This window comes from Enhydra lutris, unplaced genomic scaffold (genome assembly GCF_002288905.1).
Source record: "Enhydra lutris kenyoni isolate GAN:26980312 unplaced genomic scaffold, ASM228890v2 scaffoldscaffold15, whole genome shotgun sequence".
In the NCBI taxonomy this organism is placed as follows: domain Eukaryota; kingdom Metazoa; phylum Chordata; class Mammalia; order Carnivora; family Mustelidae; genus Enhydra; species Enhydra lutris.
The window spans coordinates 8,440,272-8,461,053 of record NW_019154099.1 but is presented as its reverse complement, the minus strand read 5'-3'; the positions used below and the strand labels follow the sequence as shown (position 1 = coordinate 8,461,053).

At 35.8% G+C, this 20,782-nt stretch overlaps 1 protein-coding gene across 2 annotated transcripts in view; it reads left to right on the top strand.

Annotated features, from left to right (window-relative positions):
* The window catches only part of LOC111147007 (DnaJ heat shock protein family (Hsp40) member C15), an 83,825-nt gene that overhangs the window by 40,794 nt on the left and 22,249 nt on the right, over positions 1 to 20,782 (top strand). For both annotated transcript variants that reach the window (XR_002640580.1, XM_022502845.1), the window contains exon 5: positions 7,861 to 7,931. Coding sequence is in view for 1 of the 2 variants with exons in the window: in XM_022502845.1 (XP_022358553.1) it covers positions 7,861 to 7,931 (71 nt within the window). In the remaining variant the exon portion in view is untranslated. The remainder of the gene's footprint in view (positions 1 to 7,860; positions 7,932 to 20,782) is intronic.

Here is a 20,782-nt window from a genome sequence, read left to right as displayed (position 1 = left end):
TTATTTCTTTTGACTTAGCAAGAAAGCCAAAGGGGTGGAAAGCAACGGAAACAGCTCTTTCAGCTTGGTGCTTTATTAAATAAGAGATGAATTATCTCACTGGGAATAGGTTTTAGGTAAGGGAAACCAAATTAGGAAGTTGGCTATATTGCTGATTATTATTTGCTTTAATATTATTCAGGATGGCACTGTTATTTTTCTTGAACTTTTATTGGACCCCCATACCATTCCATTCATAGTCTTGAAATGTGAATATGAAACTTACTTTAAAACTGAACACAAAGGTTTTTGAGAATATCAGTTAATATCATCCAAGCCAGTCCTGTTGAAACAGATAATTAGGACTTAAGATTTATGGTTATAAAGGTTTATCCTGTTGAACTAGAAGCTATAGAAAATTTTACAAGGATAATTTGCTGATTAAGATTAAGAGTATATCCTCTAATAACAGGTGAGTATGATTATGAATATTGGTTTTACCATTTACTAGCTATGTGACGTCAATGTCATTATTTGTAAAATAGAGATAATATCAGTTTCTATTGCCTAGAATTGTTGTGAGGATTAGTACATATATAATACATGCATTCTTTGAAAGATTTTATTTATTTATTTGACAGAGAGAGAGAGTAGGAACGCAAGCAGGGGGAGTGGGAGAGGGAAAGCAGGCCCCCTGCCAAGCAGAGAGCCTGATGTGGGGCTCGATCCCAGGACCATGACCTGAGCTGAAGGCAGATGCTTAATGACTAAACCACCCAGTTGTCCCAATACATACATCCTTAATATAAACATGGCACTTAGTAACTACTCAACAAATACCAGCTGAACCAAACAGATCCTTCTCCTGGTTCTGTCACTGAAGCACCGCATTGTATGAGCCTTGTCAAGTTATTTTTAGCTCTTCTGCCCTTCAGTTTCTTCAGTTTTGAATAGAATTAATACGATTTAGCCTTGCTGAAATAATATAAAATGATAGGAGGATACCTTTTTATAAAAGTACCTACCGGGACGCCTGGGTGGCTCAGTGGGTTAAGCCTCTACCTTCGGCTCAGGTCATGATCCCAGGGTCCTGGGATCGAGCCCCGCATCGGGCTCCCTGCTCAGCGGGGAGCCTGCTTCCTCCTCTCTCTCTCTGCCTGCCTCTTTGCCTACTGTGATCTCTCTCCGTCTGTCAAATAAATAAATAAAATCTTTAAAAAAAAAAAAGTACCTACCAAACAACAGGTGCGAAATAAATGTTGGTTCCTCTTTCTTCCCATCGATATCACCAATGCAGAAGCTAAATATTTACCCTTACTTAACACATTAAATAGAAAGGTAAGCCTTATTTGCTTTCCTCTAGCCCTTTCTTTCAATCAGGTAGTATTGTATTTTGAGAATATTCTTTAAAATATGAATACATTGCCGTGGCTCCATTCTCTTGCATTTCTTACTTCCTCTAATCTATCTAGTTCTGTGGTTGACAGACCTTATAGTAAATAATACTTTATGGACTTTCATGTACAAAACCACATGTACTGTTCTTTATAGGCAATGTAAGTGATTATCAAGGATAATCTATCAGGTGTAATTATCAAGGATAATATTCAAATTTTGTCCCATATGCTAAATTAAAGTTTAATATCCAGAATAAGATACAACCTACCATATGAACCGCCCCCCACCAAAACACACAGAATGCAGATTTGGATTTTACTGGACTTACAACTTAATTATGTAGTGGTCCACTTTAAGAAATGTTTTTTAAAGCTCCTCTTTTTCTACTTTAAAATTTTCTGTAATACAGTAATGCCTTAGAGTGTTAGTATTTACTAATATAGAGCCATTATTCTTTGAAGGAGTTTGCCTTTTTAATAGCCATTTTCTTTTGGAGGGTGCATAAAATGCATTAAGCCCTATTGTGTATTCAATACTAGATACTACTTTTTTTTAAGATTTTATTTATTTATTTGACAGAGAGAGAGAGACAGTGAGAGAGGGAACACAAGCGGGGGAGTGGGACAGCCTTCCCACTGAGCAGGGAGCCCGATGTGGGGCTTGATCCCACATAGCTTCTGCTCTTTAGTTTAGTGTCTACCTAAGGAGACATATCAAATGTCTACAGAACAACTAGAAAACATAACTAATAAAGGAAAGCAATACTACAGAGCACCACAAAAGAGAATGATAAATGTATATTTACTACAAGAAACTAAACATACTGGAATTTTAAAAAATAATGTATTTTTCATTTCTTAGTAGGCAGTAAAACAATAAAGTCTTCATAGCCCTGGTATAGTGTTTAGTGACTTCTTTTTCAAACTTAGTAGTCTTTAGAATCAGACAGTGTCTTGATTGGTTATCTGGGAAGTATCTGCAAACCAAAAAAGTAAGTTTGAAATGGTCCCCCAGACGACTTACATAAACAGCCTAAAGGAATACTGTACTAGTCCTTACAGAAAAAGGCTTTTTTATTATTTTTTTTGAACTAACTAAACTTCTTTATTATTCAAAAATGTTTTTTAATTTAAAATTTTTTCCTTTCATTTTATTGAGATATAATTGACGTATAACGTTGTATATATATATTTTTAAAGATTTTATTTATTTATTTGACAGACAGAGATCACAAGTAGGCAGAGAGGCAGGCAGAGAGAGAGGGTGAAGCAGGCTCCCTGCTGGGCAGAGAGCCCGATGTGGGGCTCGATCCCCGGACCCCGGGATCACGACCCGAGCCGAAGGCAGAGGCTTTAACCCATTGAGCCACCCAGGTGCCTCTAACGTTGTATATTTAAGATGAATTACATAGTGATTTGATATATGTATAATATGTATAGATTGCAAAATGATTACCACAAAAACTTTAGTTGACATCCTTCACCTCACAGTGTTACAGATTTGTTTTTTCTTATGATAAGAACTTTTAAGATCTACTCTTTCAGCAACTTTCAAATATGAAGTACAGCATTGTTAACTGTAGTTACTATGCTGTGCATTCCATCCCCAGGACTCTCTCATAACCGTAAGTTGGGCCTTTTGACTACCTTCACCTATTTCCCCTGCCGTCCTACTCTTGCCTCTGGCAACCACCAGTCTGTTCTCTGTTTCTGTGTTTTGCTTTTTCAGATTTCCCATATATATGAGATCATACAGCATTTGTCTTTCTCTCTCTCTCTGACTTATTTCACTTAGTGTAATGCTCTCAAGGCCCGTTCATGTTGTCAACAAATAGCAAGATTTTCTTCTTTTTTAGTTGATGGACATAGATTGTTTCCATGTCTTGGGTATTGTAAATAATTGGGTAATGTAAATAATGTAAATATTGTAAATAATGCAGGGATCATGAGGGTGCAGATATCTCTTGGAGACAGTGATTTTCTTTTTTATTTCCTTCAGACACATACCTAGAAGTGGAATTGCCGGGTCATAAGGTAGTTCTATTTTTAATTTTTTCAGAACCTCCATACTGTTCCACAGTAGCTGTACCAGTTTACGTTTCCATGAACAGTGTGCGAGGGTTCCCTTTGCATCTTTCTAACACTTGTTTATCTCATCTTTTTGATGGCAGTCATTCTGTAAGCTGCGATGTTGTATCATTGTGGCTTTGATTTGCATCTCTGTGATGATTAGTGATGCTGATCACCTCATGTACCTGTTTGACATTTTCTGTTTTTTGTAAAAATGTCTAGTCAGATCCTCCACTCATTTGGAAATCAGATCTACTTATCTATGTATCTAGCTATGCTGTACTATTGAATTGTATGAGTTCTTATTTTGGCAATAACCTCTTATCAGATATATGATTTGCAGATATCTTCTCCCTATTTCATAGGTTAATTTTTTTCATTTTTTTTTATAGTTTTCCTTACTGTGTCGAAATTTTTTAAAGTTTGTTGTAGTCCCAGCTCTTTAATTTTGTTTTCTTGCCTTTGCTTTTGGTTTCAAATTTTAAAAGTTACTGCAAAGACTGATGTCAAGGAGCTTACCCCTGTATTTTCTTCTAGGAGTTTTATGGTTTCAGGTCTTTATCAAGGCTTTAATCCATTTTGAGTTGATTTTCATGTGTGGTCTAAGAGAACGGTCCAGTTTCATTCCTTTGCATGTGGCTGTCCCAATTTCCCAGTACCATTTATTGTGGAGACTATCTTTTATTTGTTTTATGTTTTTGTCTCCTTTGTTATATGTTAATTAACCATATATGCATGGATTTATTTCTGGGTTCTCTCTTCTGTTCCAGTGATGTATGTATCTGTTTTTTAATCTAATACCATGCTATTTTGATTATATTTTAGCTTTGTAATATAATTTGAATTTAAGAAGTATGATGCTTTGTCCTTTCCCAAGATTGCTTTGGCTATTTGGAGTATTTGTGGTTCCATATAAATTTTAGGATAGTTCCATTTTTGTGAAAAATGCCTTTGAAATTTTGATAGAGATTTCATTGTATCTGTAGATAGCTTTGAATAGTATGGGCATTTTAACAAAATGAATTCTTCCAATCCATGAATGTGGGATATCCTTCTATTTATTGGTGTTTTTAATTTCTTTCATCAATGTCCTACAGTTTTCAGTGTATAGGTCTTTAACTTCCTAGTCCAATTTATTTCTAGGTATTTTATTCTTTTTTTTTTTTTTGATGCAATTGTAAATGGAATTGTTTTCTTTCTCTTTCTGATAGTTTATTAGTGTATAGAGGGGCAACAGATTTTTGTATATTGATTTTGTATCCTCTAACGTTACCAAATTTGTTGATTACTTCTAACAGTTTTAGGGTTTTCTTTATGTAATAATCATATCATATGCACTTTTCCTTCTTTGTTTCTGATTTGGATGCCCTTCATTTCTTCTTCTTGCCAAATTGCTCTGGCCATGACTGCCAGTACTATGTTGGAAAAAAGTGGTGAGAGCATACAACCTTGTGCTATATCTGATTTAAGAGGAAAAACTCTGAGCTTTTCACCATTGAGTATGATATTTGCTATGCATTTGTCATACGGCTTTTATCATGTTGAAGTATGTTCCCTCTGTACTGAATTTGTTGAGAGTTTTTGTCATGAATGGGTATTGAATTTTATCAAATGATTTTTCTACATCTTTGGAAATGTCATATGATTTTTATCCTTCATTTTGTTTCACATTTATGGTGTTTCACATTGACTGATTTGTGAATGTTGTACAATCCTTTCATCCCTGGAATAAATCCTACTTGTTCATTATATGTGATCCTTGAATGTTTTGTTGAATTTGACTTGCTAATATTTTGCTGAAGACTTTGGTATCTGTGTTCATCAGGGAAATCGGCTTGTAATTTTCTTCTAGTGTCCTGTCTACATGTGGTATCAGGATAATGCTTGCCTCATAAAATGAGTTTGGAAGCATTTCCTCTTCTATTTTTGGGAAAAGTTTGAGAAGAATTGGTATTCTTTAGATGTTTGGTATATTTCAGTGAAGCTGTCGGTCCTGGGCTTTTTTCTTTGTTGGGAGGTTTTTGATTAGTGATTCAATCTCATTGTTAATAATTGATCTTTCCAGATTTTCTTTCTTCCACTCAGTCTTGGTAGTTTATATGTTTGTAGGATTTATCTATTTCTTCTACGTTGTCCATTTTGTCAATGTATAACTGTTGATAGTAGTCTCTTATGATCCTTTGTATTTCTGTGGTATCTTTGTAAAGTCTTTTTTTCTTTAATTTCTGTTTTATTTGAGTCCTCTCTGCTTTTTTCTTGTGAGTCCAGGTAATGGTTTGTCTGTTTTGTTTATCTTTAAAAAAAAAACACAGCTCTTAGTTTCATTAATACAATAAAAGATAATCTTTTATTGTCTTTTTAGTCTCTGTTTCATTTATTTTACTCTGGATCTTTATTATTTCCTTCCTTCAGCTAACTTTGTTTTAGTTTAGCCTTCTTTTTTCTACTTCCCTGAGACATAGATAAAGTTGTTTATTTGAGTTCTTTCTTTTTTCTTAATGTAGGCATTTATTACTATAAACTTACTATAAACTTTCATCTTAGAACTCCCTTAGCTGCATCCCATAAATTTGTTGTTATATTTCCAGTTTCATTTCCATTTGTCGCAGGATGTTTTTTCTCTTTTGATTTTGTCTTTGACTCAAGACTTTTTTTTTACTCACAGAAGAATATTTTATATGCATATTCAGCAATTGATAGTGTGTTTTAACATGCTTGGTGATCTGTTATTTAATCTCAAAAGATTAGAAGTGTAAGTAACTGTCAAGGAATAGCTAGACTGGAATAATGGCAGAACAAGGGTTCACAGCTGATAGCAAGGGGGGCAGTGCTAAAAAACAGACAGAGGAACTTAAATGGAAAGCATTGGAGGACCCTTTAAGGGTGACAAATCTCTTCAGACCTTAAGAATTTCTTTGCTCTTAATTTATACTCAGATTAATACTATTGAGTCATTCAAGAAACATTAAATTAGGTGATTTATACTATATTTTTAGAAGTGGGGAATATAATATATTTTCATAAACATGCTTTATCTTTATGATAATAACTAAAGACTAGTTATTTTTGAACACTTTCAATGCTAACTCTCTGCTAGGTTATGCTAATCCTTTTACTTGCATTATCTAATTTATTCTTAAAATAATCCTGGGAGGTAGTTTAGAATGTTCATTTTACTTATGAGAGAATTTTCACTCAGAGTTTAAGTGAGCAGGACAGAGTTTTGCAGCTAATGAATGGTGGAATCAGGATGTTGAACCTATGTCTGACTATCTCTAAAAGTACCTGCTTTTATAGCCAGTACAATGTGGTTCATCCATACAAATTAAATTACTTTGAGGTTTGCAACAACCACTCTGTACTTTAAGTCAGCTGCTACTATCCCAATTTGAGGCCAAAAAAGTAACTTAGGTAAAATAATATAGCTATTAATTAGCAATACCAGAATTTTGTTGTTATTAAGTGTTAATTTTGTTTCCTTGCCTGGAAAATGTACTAGTGAGAAACATTTCCAATACTGGATAAATTAGTTTGTATTGAAATAATTTTAAGTTGATTTAACTTTCTCAATTTTTGTCTATAGCAAGGGCGTCTCCCATACATTTCTCACAAGTTAAATAAACTACAGGTTATGAAGAGTTTTGAGATGCTCCGTTGAAATATAGTAATTAATAAAAACTAACTGTTTTGGAACCCTTGCTACATTCCAGGCACTGTTCTAACACTTTGATGGTTTTAATTAACTTAATCTCTACAGTCTCTCTATGAGGAATATGTTGTTCCTAGCCTTGGTTTACAATGAGGAGATGGAAGTACAGAGACATTAAGAATTTGACCAAGTTTACCCCATCCTAAGTAGCAATGGAAATGAAATCTGACTGTCTAGTATCTCTGGAGTTTGGATACCTGTCTGTAACACTATTTAAGCTGCCTTCCCCCAGGTAACTTGAGGCATATGTTTTCAAACTCAGTCTAGTCTAGAGAAAATGCCCCTCTTACCTTGTATGCTGTTTTATTTATTTATTTTAGTGAGAGAGAGGGAGAGAGAATCTTAAGCAGATTCCACGCAAAGCCTAGAGACCAACTCGGGGCTCGGTGATCCTGGGATCACAACCTGAGCTGAAACCAAGAGTGGGTTATTTAACCAACTGCCCCACCCAGGCACCCCATTGTGTTTTATTTTTTAAATTGATTGAAAAAAGAGACTGACATTACAAAGGAAGAAAAATACATGCATCAGTCAACAGTTTATTTTGATGGTTAGTAGACTTAAGTGACAAGCTGTAATTTCATATTTATCCACAAGATGGTGAAATTCTCATTAGTTTTTAATTCCTTGAAACCCATATAAACTGTTAATTTATAATCTGCATTTGACACTATTTATTATAAGCACTTTAATTTCTTTTTACAGCCCATCTGCTGGCAAGGCCAAGATTAGAACAGCTCATAGGAGAATTATGATTTTGAATCACCCAGATAAAGGTAAGTAAAATTCCTATTATTCATAAAATGTGCATCTGAATCTGCTCTGAATTCCTTTCAGTTTACTTAAACTCATTGTAAGTGATACATATAAGTGATATATATATAAAATTATATGTATATATATATATAGTTGAAATGGAAGTTTATATGCCACATGTATTGTGATTTTCTTATAAATAAATAAGCTTTTGGATTGAAGTTAAGTAGCCCACAGAAGTGGTGGATTCATATGAGTGCTTTCAAGAACTTAGTTACTGATTTTTATATATGTGTACCTAGCCTCTGTGTGAGGCTCCTAGCATTTTGACTGGGAAAGAGAAAACATGAGTTGTGAACTCTTGTGTAAACTGATATGGGCATCGTGAATTATGTTTGTTTAACCTTAAACATAAAAGCATAAGATTTAGAGGATATCTTCTAAATCTCTGTACTATGTCATAGATAATTCTAAATTTCTTAATTTTATTCTGGAAGGCTCTGAGGCTGAGCCATTTGTTTTTAACTGGCCAGGTTTTTAATGTAAATTTATCTTACAGAAAGACAATTATTATAACTTTAACTACACTACAGCTGCTTGAGAGGGAAAGCCCATATGTTCATTACTGTTTCTTCTCTAAAATAACAGATGGTAGAAAGTTGCACTGTATTTCAGAAGTCAAGGGTGTGGTAAGGGGAAGAGAGTAAAGGGTTTTTTGGATTCTTATTTACAGACTTTCAGTTTTCTAATTTTTTTGAAAAAAATTAAAAACAAATCTTAGATTTTTGCACATCATAACTGACACCAAAGTAGGACATTCTTTTTCAGTTTTCTCACTTAATTATGTACTATAAAAATTCTTTTCACTAAACATCATCTTTGGCTTTTTATTTGCTGTTCTTTAGTATGAATAAACAAGAGATTAAACTTTGAAAAGAGATTTTGCTTAAAATTTCTAAATAGCCTCAACAGTTACTGAACGATCCACTCAACTAATTTACTTCGCATTGTGGGCTTTCAGAGTGATTGACTCAGAAAGAAATGTGTTTAAAGTGCCTGCTTGAAGCCCTCTCTCTCCTACTAAACATCCTTTGTCCTTTCCAGGTCAAGTGTATGCCCTTCTCTGATTGATTGCAGTAGAATCAGGCACTCATGTTTTTCAGATGATTGACAAGTTGTTGATTGTGCCTACTGGGATGGAAGCAAGTTCTAAAATGTATCTAAGAGAAATTGTATTTTTAGATATCTTTAGTAAAGAAAGAAAATATGTGTCCTGTGAGCCAGTAGTATTTACAGAATTACTTGATTTACTCTGAGGTTATATATTTATCAGAAGTGGGATTGATTGCCTGTAGGATGCTTATTGTTACCCATTCTGGCCCTGTATAGGTAGCAGGATGTAAGGGAATGAACCTGGAAGCCAGAGGCTGTTGTTTTTCTCTGGCTTCTGCCTTCTAACTACCAGTATGACCATGAATACTCCCTTAACCTCTCCAAATGTCAATTTTATTTTATACAAAATGAAGAGATTTATTTCTAAAGTCCTTTTGTTAAGTAATATAGTATCTTTATATGCCTATTCAATTAATGAAGAACCTGTACCCTATATTTCTATTCAGATCACATTTTTCACTCCAGGAAGATGCTTTTAATCATTTTGGATTATTGTACCCTCTAGGAATGTATTAACAACTGGACATTTTGTTCATGTAATTGGTCATTCACCCACAATTTTAAAAACATTTGGAGTTTCAGAGCTCATAGATTCCCAACACCCACGCATAAGCTCACAGTTAAGAACTCCTGCTCTAGTAAAAAGTAGGGTAAATTAAGGAATATTGGCATTACTGGAGGGAAGGTATTCATGGATTGATGGAGTTGGGAGATGATAATGCATAAATCCTTAAATGGTCTCTTGAGAAGGAAGGTGGTTTGTTTTGTTTTCTTTTCTTTTCAATGAGAAGTTACCAGGTTTTAAGCAAGAATGTCTCATTGTCCTTGGATAGAGAAAGCTAGAAGTATTTGGGGAAATATGAGAATAGGCAACTTTTAATTTTGTCTACTCTTTTTCCTAATTCCTTATCATATTTGCTTTGGCCAGGTCAGCACTGACCGAGTATTATATAGGTAGTTTCAAAAACTTAAATCCTCTACTCCATGCTTCTGAAATTCATGAATGTACCCCCACTTCATCCCCAAGTCAGTTTTCTTCTGGTTTTGCTGCCAGTGAGTAAAACAAAGTTAGAACTTCAAATGTGTAATCAACTATAATTTATCACACATTTCATTATCAGTTTTTGCAAAGAAGGTAACATGAGAAAATTAGGTGTGGGGATGGCTGAAAATAAATTTTTTGTAACTGGTTTTAAATGAGCATTCACATGTGTTTTGGTAAAAAGTATATTTTGCTATTCAGTTTAGTGAGATAAAATCTCAGTTGATCTAATGCTTTCAGGTTAATATCTTTTAGGTTATGCTTTTTTAAATTGCTGAAGAGAGAGGTTAATTGTTAGGAAATAAGCAGTTCACATTATACTTAATATAAAGGAAGACAGACTAGGTAAATTTGAAAAGCTGTAGAACCTCACTAATCTCTCATAAACTCTCTAATTCGGTGCTACTCAAAAGTATAGTTTGCTTGTTCACATGGGCCAATTTGTTACCGGTATGCAACGAGTTAAGAACAGAAGTCAAAAGAAACCCTTATGGCAGTTTGACATTGTAGTAACATCCAAATGTGTGATACTTTTGTAATTTGTAATGTATTAGTTTACCACAGAATGGAAATTTCTTTACAAGTGCGTCTTCACCATAGTTTGAGAGACACTGATGTGAACAGCGATGCCTACGAAGTCAAGACTGTTTCTGCTGTATCATGGGGACAATGTCCAATTAGACATTGTCTAATCCTTAAAGATTTTTAGTGGTGGAGAGCTTCCTGCTTTATAGGAAGCCTATAGGTAGGCAGCTCTAAGTACTAGAAAGTTCTTCCTTATATTTAACTGAAATCTGCCTGCCTACAGCAGAGATTCTCATTCCTTTTTCATTTATGCCCCCTTTCAATAAACATACAGTACTGTCACTCTTCTTTAATAGTATTTAAATAGGGCACCTGGATGGCTCAGTCGGTTAAGGGTCCTGGGATCGAGTTTCACTTGGGCTCCCTGCCCAGCGGGGAGTCTGCTTCTCCCTCTCCCTCTCCACTGCTTGTGTTCTCGCTTCTCTCTCATGTGCTCTCTCATATAAATAAATAAAATCTTCAAAAAATAAGATTTAAATAAAAATTAAATATTGGGACTAAAAATAAATCAAAGTAAAGGGATTTTCACTAATTACTCTCATTGTAGAAGAAGCTAAATTTGACAGAAAGTCCTGGTAATAATATATTACGATTTATTATGATATAGTACATTTAAAAGGTGTATTGTAAACATTTACAAAAAGAAGGACATGATCGCCAAGAGTCAAAATGAATTCACTAAGAAAAAGTCATGCCTAATTAGCTTGGTTTCCTTTTTTTGATAGCTGTAACTAGACTATTAACTTCTTTCAAAGGTCTCATCTTTTCTTCCCCTTATTTTAACGTTTTCATTAGACTTAAGTTTTTGTATTTAATAACTTTTTTGGTAAAAGTATAATTTTGTTTTATCCATATTCATTTTCTTTGATAAATGGTGTGATCTTTAAAAGGTAAAGAACATGGCTTATTCATTTTTATAATCTCTATTGCTGATACTTAAACTCTTAATTTTTTTCATGAATGAATGAGTAAGCAAGTGAATAAAAAGATGGTATACAAAGAAAATGTACAGGTAAAATAGAATTGAGATTGATAACTAATACATAATGATCATATGAAAAATTTTATTACACTGATATGAAACAACCTATAATTATTCTTTCATTCTTTCAAAAAATATTTACTCAACTTCTCTAATGTGCCAGATATTGTGGTAAACCTTGGGGCTTTAACTGTAAAACAGGACAACTACATCCTTGTCTTCATAGAGCATGTATGCTGATGGAGGGACAGACAAAAAACAAGTAAACCTATTTCACATTGTGGTAAAGGGTGCAGTAGGCAGAAATATAGAATATGAGAAAGAGGCAGCTTAACATAAAGTGACTGGGAAGACCTCTATGAGGAGAGACTTAAAGGATGGAAAGAAGCTATCTCTGTGAAGAATGGTTGGAAGGTCGGGAACTAGCATATGCAAAGGCTCTAAGGGAAGAAAGAAAATAATGAGCTTAAGGACTTGAAAGAAAACTAGCTTGCTAGAGATATAATATGTAAGGGGAGAGATAGCCTGAAATGAGGTGGTGTTCACATTTTGAAATCTGCAGGTATGCTTTCTGATAATGAAACACACATATGTGCTGTGTAATACTTGAACTTGATTCTAAAGAGAGTGGGAAGTTTCCGTTAGCTTTTAAGCAGTAGAGTGATGTAATTTAATTTACTTTTTAAGAAATCACTTTTCTCCTCAATCTTTCCTTACTTCTTTTTATTTTTAAGTATACTTCATATTGAAGTATATAGTCAGAAAAGTAGACAAATCATTAAGTATATATCTACGTAAATTTTTACAAACACCTGTATAACCAGCATCCAGGTCAAGAACTAGGACATCATCACACCTCTGAATCCCCTTCATGAGCCCTCCCAGTCTGCTTCATCCCTAGAACGAACATTGTCTTGATTTATAATATCATAAGTTAGTTTTGCCTCTTTTGAATGTGTGTAGTCATTTGCATCTGGCTGCTTTCAGTCAATATTTATCCTTGTGAGAATCATCCATATTGTAATGTGGAGCAGGAATGTGTTCATTCTCATTGATATGTAGCAGCCTTAGCAAAGTAATTCTAATCTTTTGGTACCAGTTGAGACCTGATTTGTGACCCATTATGTGATCTATTCTGGAAAATGTTCCAAGTGCACTTGAGGAGAATGTGTATCCTGTTGCTTTAGGATGGAATATTCCGAATATATCTGTGATGTCTGTCTGGTCCAGTGTGTCGTTCAAAGCCCTTATTTCCTTGTTGACTTTCCGCTTAGATGATCTGTCCATTTCAGTGAGGAGGCTGTTAAAGTCCTCTACTATTATTGTATTATTATCAATGTATTCTTTGATTTTGTTATTAATTGGCTTATGTAATTGGCTGCTCCCATGTTAGGAGCATAAATATTTAAAATTGTTAGATCCTCTTATTGGGTAGACCCTTTAATTATATGATAGGGTGTCCTCCCTCCCTCCTTCTTACTACAGTCATTGGTTTAAAATCTAATTTGTCTGATATAAGGATTGCTACCCCAGATATCTTTTGATGTCAATTAGCATGATAAATGGTTTTCCACCCCTTCACTTTAAATATGGGGGTATCTTGGGGGCCTAAAATGAGTCTCTTGCAGATAGCATATTGATGGGTCTTGCTTTTTTATCCAGTCTGATACCCTGTGTCTTTTGATTAGGGCATTTATCCCATTTACATTGAGAGTAATCATTGAGAGAAAGGAATTTAGTGCCATTGTATTACATGAAAAGTGACTGTTACTGTATATGGTCTCTGTTTCTTTCTGGTCTATGCTACTTTGGGGCTCTTTCTGCTTAGAGGATCCCTTTGACTATTTCTTGCAGGGCTGGTTTAGTGATCACAAATTCTTTTAGTTTCTGTGTGTCCTGGAAGGTTTTTATCACTCCTATTTTGAATAACATCCTAGCTAGATAAAGTATCCTTGGCTCCATATTTTTCTCATTTAGCACCCTGAATATATCATGCTGGTCCTTTCTGGCCTGCCAGGTGTCTGTGGGTAGGTCTGCCGCCAATCTAATGTTTCTGCTATTGTAGATTATAGAACTCTTGTCCTGAGCTACTTTTAGGATTTTCTCTTTGTCTCCAATTTGTAAGTTTTACTATTAGATGTTGCGGTGTTGACCTATTTTCATTGATTTTGAGGGGGGATTTCTCTGTGCCTCCTGGATTTTGATTCCTGTTTCCTTCCCCAGATTAGGAACATTCTCTGTCACAATTTGCTCTAATATACTTTCTGCCCCCCCCCCTTTCCTTTTCTTCTGAGGTCCCAATTATTCTAATATTGTTTCTTTTATCTTTTGAATTCTCCCCTCATGATCCACTTGTTGCTTATTACTCTTTTTCTCAGCTTCCTTATTCTCCATCATTTGGTCTTGTGTATCACTAATTCCCTCTTCTGCCTCATTTATTCTAGCAGTTAGAGCCTCCATTATTTATTGCATCTCATTAATAGCCTTTTTGATTTCAATGTGGTTAGATTTTAATTCTTTTATTTCTCCAGAAAGGGATTCTCTAGTATCTTCTATGCTTTTTTTCAAGCCCAGCGAGTATCTTTATAATCATTATTCTGAAATCTAGTTCCAACATCTTATATCCATACTGATTAGGTCCCTGGCAATCAGTACTTCCTCTTGTTCTCTTTTTTGAGGTGAGTTTTTCCATCTTGTCATTCTGTCCAGAGAATAATAGATGAATGAAAGAACAAAATACTAAAATGGCAAAACAACCCCAGAGAAATAGACACTAAACAAATCAGAATCAACCTGAAACCAGAGTTGGGGGAGGAGAAAAAAGAGATAAAGAGAATATAATCAGACAGGTGAGCAGAATAGAGCAATAACTAGATTCTGTGTGTAGTTTGGTCTGCTTTTTAGAAAATGAGATCCCACAATTGTAAAGAAAGAGAAATTTATCTGTGTACAAAAATAAAATTAAATACAAAGAAAGGTTAGAATGTCTCTGTAAAAGTAGAAATTCAAAGGCGAGAAAAAAAGAACCCTTAAAAAGGGAAGGGATATAAATATACAGGTGAACAGAACAGAATAATACACTATCTTCTGAGGGTATTTTGGTCAGTTTGTTAGAAGAAACTACATCTCAAAATTGTAAAGAAAAATGTATATTAAAAAATAAGATTAATTAATTACTATTGAAAGGATAGAATGTAACTGTAAAGATACATTTTTTTAAAAAAGATTTTATTGTTTATTTGTCAGAGAGAGATTGAACAGCAGGCAGAAGGAGAAGTAGGTTCCTGCTTCAGCACAGCAGGGAGCCTGATGCAGAACTTGATCCCAGGACCCTGGGATCATGACTGGAGCCGAAGGCAGGCACTTAACCAACTGAGCCACCCAGGCATCCCTAAAGATGAAAATTTTAAAAGACTTTAACAAAACAAAAAAAAACAAAAACAAAACTAAACAAAAAGGAAGAAGAAAAAGAAAAGAAAAAAAAATCACAAAACAACAAAAAAAGGGAATATGGTCAGACAGGTGAATAGAACAATGCCATACACTAGATTTTGGATGTAATTTGGTCTGTTAGAAGAAACTGCATCCCAAAATTTTAAAGAAAGAAAAACTTATATATATACACAAAAATAAGATTAAATACAATGAAAGGGATACAGTATAACTGTAAAAATGAAGATTGAAAAAGATTTAAGAAAGGAGTTGATAAGAAATTGGTTGAAAAGGGAAAGAAAAATATTTTTTTTTTAATTGAACTTAATGGATTAAATAACCATGGGGAAAAAGCCATGAATTCTATGTGCTGTATTCCCTTAGTGCTGGAGTTCTGCAGTTCTCATTGATCAGTAAACTTGGTCTTGGCTGGATGTTCCTGCTGATCTGGGAGAGGGGCCTGTTGCAGTGATTCTCAAGTGGTTTTGCCTCAGGCAGAATTGCACCTCACTTGGCAGGAGGCCAGGCTAAGTTAAGTAATCTCCTGTTTCCTCTGTTTGGCTTTTGTTCCCTGAAGGCTTTCTGTGCAGCTTTAGAGGATGAGAATGAAAATGGCGGCCTCCTAATCTCTGCCTGGAGCTGAAAGCTCGAGGCCACACTACATGTTCGCCAGGTCACGGTGTTTCTATCTCTAGCACACAGCCCATTTGGAATCTCCAAACCCTGCAGACTCCTACGGGAGGAAATTGGGGGTGATCTTGCTGGTTCTCCTGCTTATTGGGCCCCTGCTCAGGAGCAGTTGCTTAACTGTGCTGCAGTTTGCAGTTTATGGCAACCCCGAGCTGAGAGCCCATTCCTGGGCTCGCTCTTGCAGCTGGCTTCCCTGTTCTGATGCCTGGGAGTTCTGCTGCACTCAGTCTTCCTGTGACCCGAGGGTCTTGAGACCACATTGTCCCAGCTAGGTTTCGGCTCCCACTTAGCCACCTGAGTGATGTCCCTCACCGGAGCAGACTTCTAAAAGTTCTGATTTTATGCTCCGCTGCTCCACCGCTTGCCAGGAGCAGGCTAACGGAGGCTCCCCCCCCCCCCCCCCCCAGGTCTGTCTTCTCATTTATCACCTCGGATTCATTTCTCTGCACCTCCTACCTTACAAAAAGTCATCACTTTTCTACTCGTAAACTTGAAGCTATTCTTTTCTTCTATCTCTGGTTGAGTCTGCAGGTGTTCAGAATGATATGAAAGCCTTCTAGCTGAATACCTGGGACCAGACACAATTAAGATCTCCTACTCCACCATCTTGGACTCCCTCCTATCCTTGCTCATTTCTTATTTACCTGCTATGGTTGTATGTTTGTTTATTTCTCCATTTAGGTTTTGTTTGTTTTGCTTTACTTATTGTGGTGATATGATTATATGATTTGGGGACAGATAATTTAGAATTATTATATTTTCCTTGTGGATTGAACCCTCCTCATTTTAAAATGTCGTCCTTCATATCTAGTAATGCTTCTTGCCGTAAAGTCTGCTTTACTTGTAACTATACCATGTAAACACTAACTTGGGTTAGTGTTTACATGGTATATCTTTTCCAGTCTTTTTCTTCAGTCTTTCTATATCTTTATTTTTGAAGTTTGAAGTTGGTCTTTCCTAAGAAGCATGCAGTTGGGTTTTAATTTTTTTTAAGACTTATTTATTTGAAAGAGAAAAAGCCATGTGCACACACCCATTTGAGTTAGAGGAGGGACAGAGGGAGAGAATCCCCAAGCAAACTCTTTCCTGAGCATGGAGCCCAACATGTGGCTCAGTCCCATGACCCATGAGATAGTGACCTGAGCCAAAACCAAGAATCAGTCACTCAACTGAATCAGCCATCCAGGCAGCCCTGCGCTTTACTTTTTTTAATGAGGTCTGACAATTTTTGACTTTTAATACAAGTTTTAGTTCTTTTACATTTAATGTACTTAGTTACATTTGAATATATTTATACCGTGTTACTATTTGTTTTCTTTTTTTTTTTTTCATTTTATTTTATTTCTTTTCAGTGTTCCAAAATTCATTGTTTTTGCACCACACCCCGTGCTCCATGCAATACTGTTTGTTTTCTATCTGACTCACCTCTTTTATGTTCCTTCTTCTTTACTACTTTTGGCACATTCAAAATTTTAAAAGATTGGAGTGTCTTTTTCTTCAGTGACTTCGTAGATATACTTAAAAAAATGAGTAGAATGAAGAGAATGGTGCCATAGAAGCTAAAAGAGGAATATATTTCAAGAAACCAGTGATCAGCTATGCTGAATATTACTGTGAGAATCATTAAGATGAAGACAGAGAAGAGGATCCATAGTATTTTTGCAACTTTGGAAGACTTTGATGACCTTATAAAACAATTTAATTGGTGGTGGGTTGAGAAGTGAAAGGAAGATGGGGAAGTTGAGTTAGCTTATATAAGCAGCTTTCTTTAGAAGTATTATAAGGAAGATAAGGAGAGAAATGGAATAGTAGCTAGAAAGTAGGGATGTGGCATTAAGGGAAAGAATTTCTTTTGTTTTCTTTGTTTTTTACTTGGAAAATATGCTTTTTGGAAGCTTGTTGAGCAGTTTTGAGCAGGTTTTTATGTCAGTGGAAATGATCAACTAGAGAGATCAATGATTTAGAAGAGATTAAATTTAAATTCAATAGGGATAAAGGTAATGTTCTTTTAGGTCCCCTAAATCAATTGTGTAAATACAGGACAGAGACTTGGCAGTGTTTCAGATGTAAAGGAGCCATGGGGGTATATTTGGTCTCAAAGCCTATAAGACTCAGCAGTGTAAAAGTCACTAAAATATGTCAGTGGATTCTTAAGCTGCCTTAAAGGACTTGATGCAGGGTATCAGTATTATGAGATTGAATGTTACTGTAGTCTTTTGTGCTTGTCATTCATTCACTCATTCATTCATTCACCTGATACTTATTTTCCTGCTGTACAGAGCTTGGGCAGTTAGACCTTATGTAAAATTTTGTGTCCATTTCTATATCCCAAATTTTGAAGGATCCTGACAAACTAAGTAGTATTCAAAGGAAAGCAAACAGGATGGTGAAAAGCTGAAAGCAATGTCATGTGAATGGTCATTCATTCATTCAGCACACATTTATTGAGTATATAATACAAGCCAGACATATACTAGACACTGAAAAGAGAGCCAGTCTTGCCTTCACAGATCTTATATTCCACTGGGAGAGACAGTAGATAGATAATTTGTTAGGTTAAAATTGTCTACAAATTCTTTACAGCACCTCACATCAAGAGATGGTCTGTTTCCTTACCCTTTTTATTTAGGCTAGCCTTGTGACTTGATTTGACCAATAGGATATAGTAGAGCTCAAGAAGTATTGCAGCTTCAAGCCATTACCCTCTTAGAACCTGGAGACCACCATATGAAGAAAACCAGGCTCAGATCCTGAAGGATGAAAGGCAAGTGAGAGCGGCCTAGCTGTGCAGTCAAGGTCCCAGTCCATCATTTTGCCCGTGGTATCCTATCCAGGTTATAATCATCCAGTTATAGCAGACCTAACCCAACCCAGAAGAACCACCCAGCTTAATCCATTGAATAGTGAGAATAAAAAAACCATTGTTTTTAGCCTTGGGATAAAGGCTTGGGATAGTTTGTTATGCAGAAAAGGCTAATATAGAAAATGTCCCATGATGGTACGTGCTTTTAAGAAAAATGAGGTAGGGGGAATAGAGATTGGCAGCTGGAGAGAGGCAGCTGCCTCCTGTAACTGCAGTATTACTTATAGCATCTTAAAAATTCTCTGTAAGGAGATAATATTTGAGCAGAGACCTGAGAGAGTAAGTTATACAAAAATCTGAAGAAAGAGTATTTTAGGCAGAAAGAACATCAAGTACAAAGAGCATACTATATGTTATGGAATTATAAGGAGATTGCCCAGAGTATAATGAGCAAAGGAAGGAATGATAGGAGGTATGATTAGATAGGATACCCAGGGTTAAATGATGGAGTAGCTTGCAAGCTATACTAAGAATTTTGGCTTTTATTTTTAAGTGTGACAGGCATGATGTTACTTGATTTATAATAATTAGACTGCTTAGGTATGGAAAAAATAGGGAGTCAAGAGTAGAAGCAAGGAAGTCAGTAGAGAATATTGTAACCCAAGAAAGAATGATACTGGTTTAGACTAGGATTTTTGTGATGAAAGAGGTAAAGAATGGTCTACTTGACGATACAGTTTGAAAGTGAAGCCAGCGAGGGGCACCTGTGTGGCTCAGTGGGTTAAGCCTCCGCCTTTGGCTCAGGTCATGGTCTCGGAGTCGTGGGATCAAGCCCCGCATCGGGCTCTCTGTTCATCAGGGAGCCTGCTTCCCCTCTTTCTGCCTGCCTCTCTGCCTACTTGTGATTTCTCTCTGTCAAATAAATAAATAAAATCTTAAAAAAAAAAAAAAAAAGTAAAAAGAAAGTGAAGCCAACGAAGTTGATGGATTGGGGATAAGAAAAAAGTAAGGTTTTTGGCCAAAGCAGTAAAGAACAAGAAACCTTACTATAATGAGAATCTTGGAGGGCTTCTTTGTAACATCTAATATTTAAAATGTTGCACATATGTGTGAAGTCTCTCTTCTATGCCTTTGTGAGGACAGAAGTATGTTTACTGAGACGAGACCATGAGCAGTTTGAATATTGGACCTCTATGTGGAAGACTGTTCTTATAGTTGGAGTTATATTAGTTCCCCTTCAAAAGATATCAGTCAGCTAGTTATTATGGAGTACCTTCTGGGAGCCAGGCCCTGTTCTAGGCACTGCAGCCACAGCAGTGGAAGAAGAGAAGTTCAGACAGAGCAGTGAAGTGAACTTGAGATTGAGAACTGCTGGAGGACAATTTGTTAGGGATATCATAGGAAGTGTTCGTTTATTGGGTAATGAGGTGTAGAACCCTTTAAGACTCTTCCAACTCTGTTTCAGTGATTCTCTACATCTGATACACTGAATTAAGATTCAAAGTTTTCTTCAAATCTCCTGTCTCTACATGATTTTTAAACAGCTTTATTGATATATAATTCATGTACCATGTGATTCATCGTTTCAAGTGTACAATTCAGTCGTTTCTGATATATTTACAGATATGTGCAGCCATCACCACTGTTGATTAGACTATTTTCATTACCTCACAAAGAAACCCCATATCCTTTAGCCAAAAAGCCTCCTTCCCCTATCCCCTCCCCTTCTCCCTTCTCCTAATTCCCAGTTCTATTTCACTTATCTGCATGTTTGTCCTTCTACCAGTACCACACTATCTTTGGTGACTTTTGCTTTTTTTTTTCTCTCTCTTTTTTAAATTTTATTTCTTTTCAGTGTCCCAGAATTCATTGTTTATGCACCACACCCAGTGCTCCAGGCAGTTCGTGCCCTCCATAATACCCACCACCAAGCTCACCCAACCCCCCGCTCCCCTCCCCTCCAAAACCCCCAGTTTGTTTCTCAGAGTCCACAGTCTGTCATGGTTCATCTCCCCCTCCAATTTCCCCCAACCCACTTCTCTTCATCTCCCAACGTACTCCATGTTATTCCTTATGCTCCACAAGTAAGTGAAACCATATGATAATTGACTCTCTCTGCTTGACTTATTTCACTCAGCATAATCTCCTCCAGTCCCGTCCATGT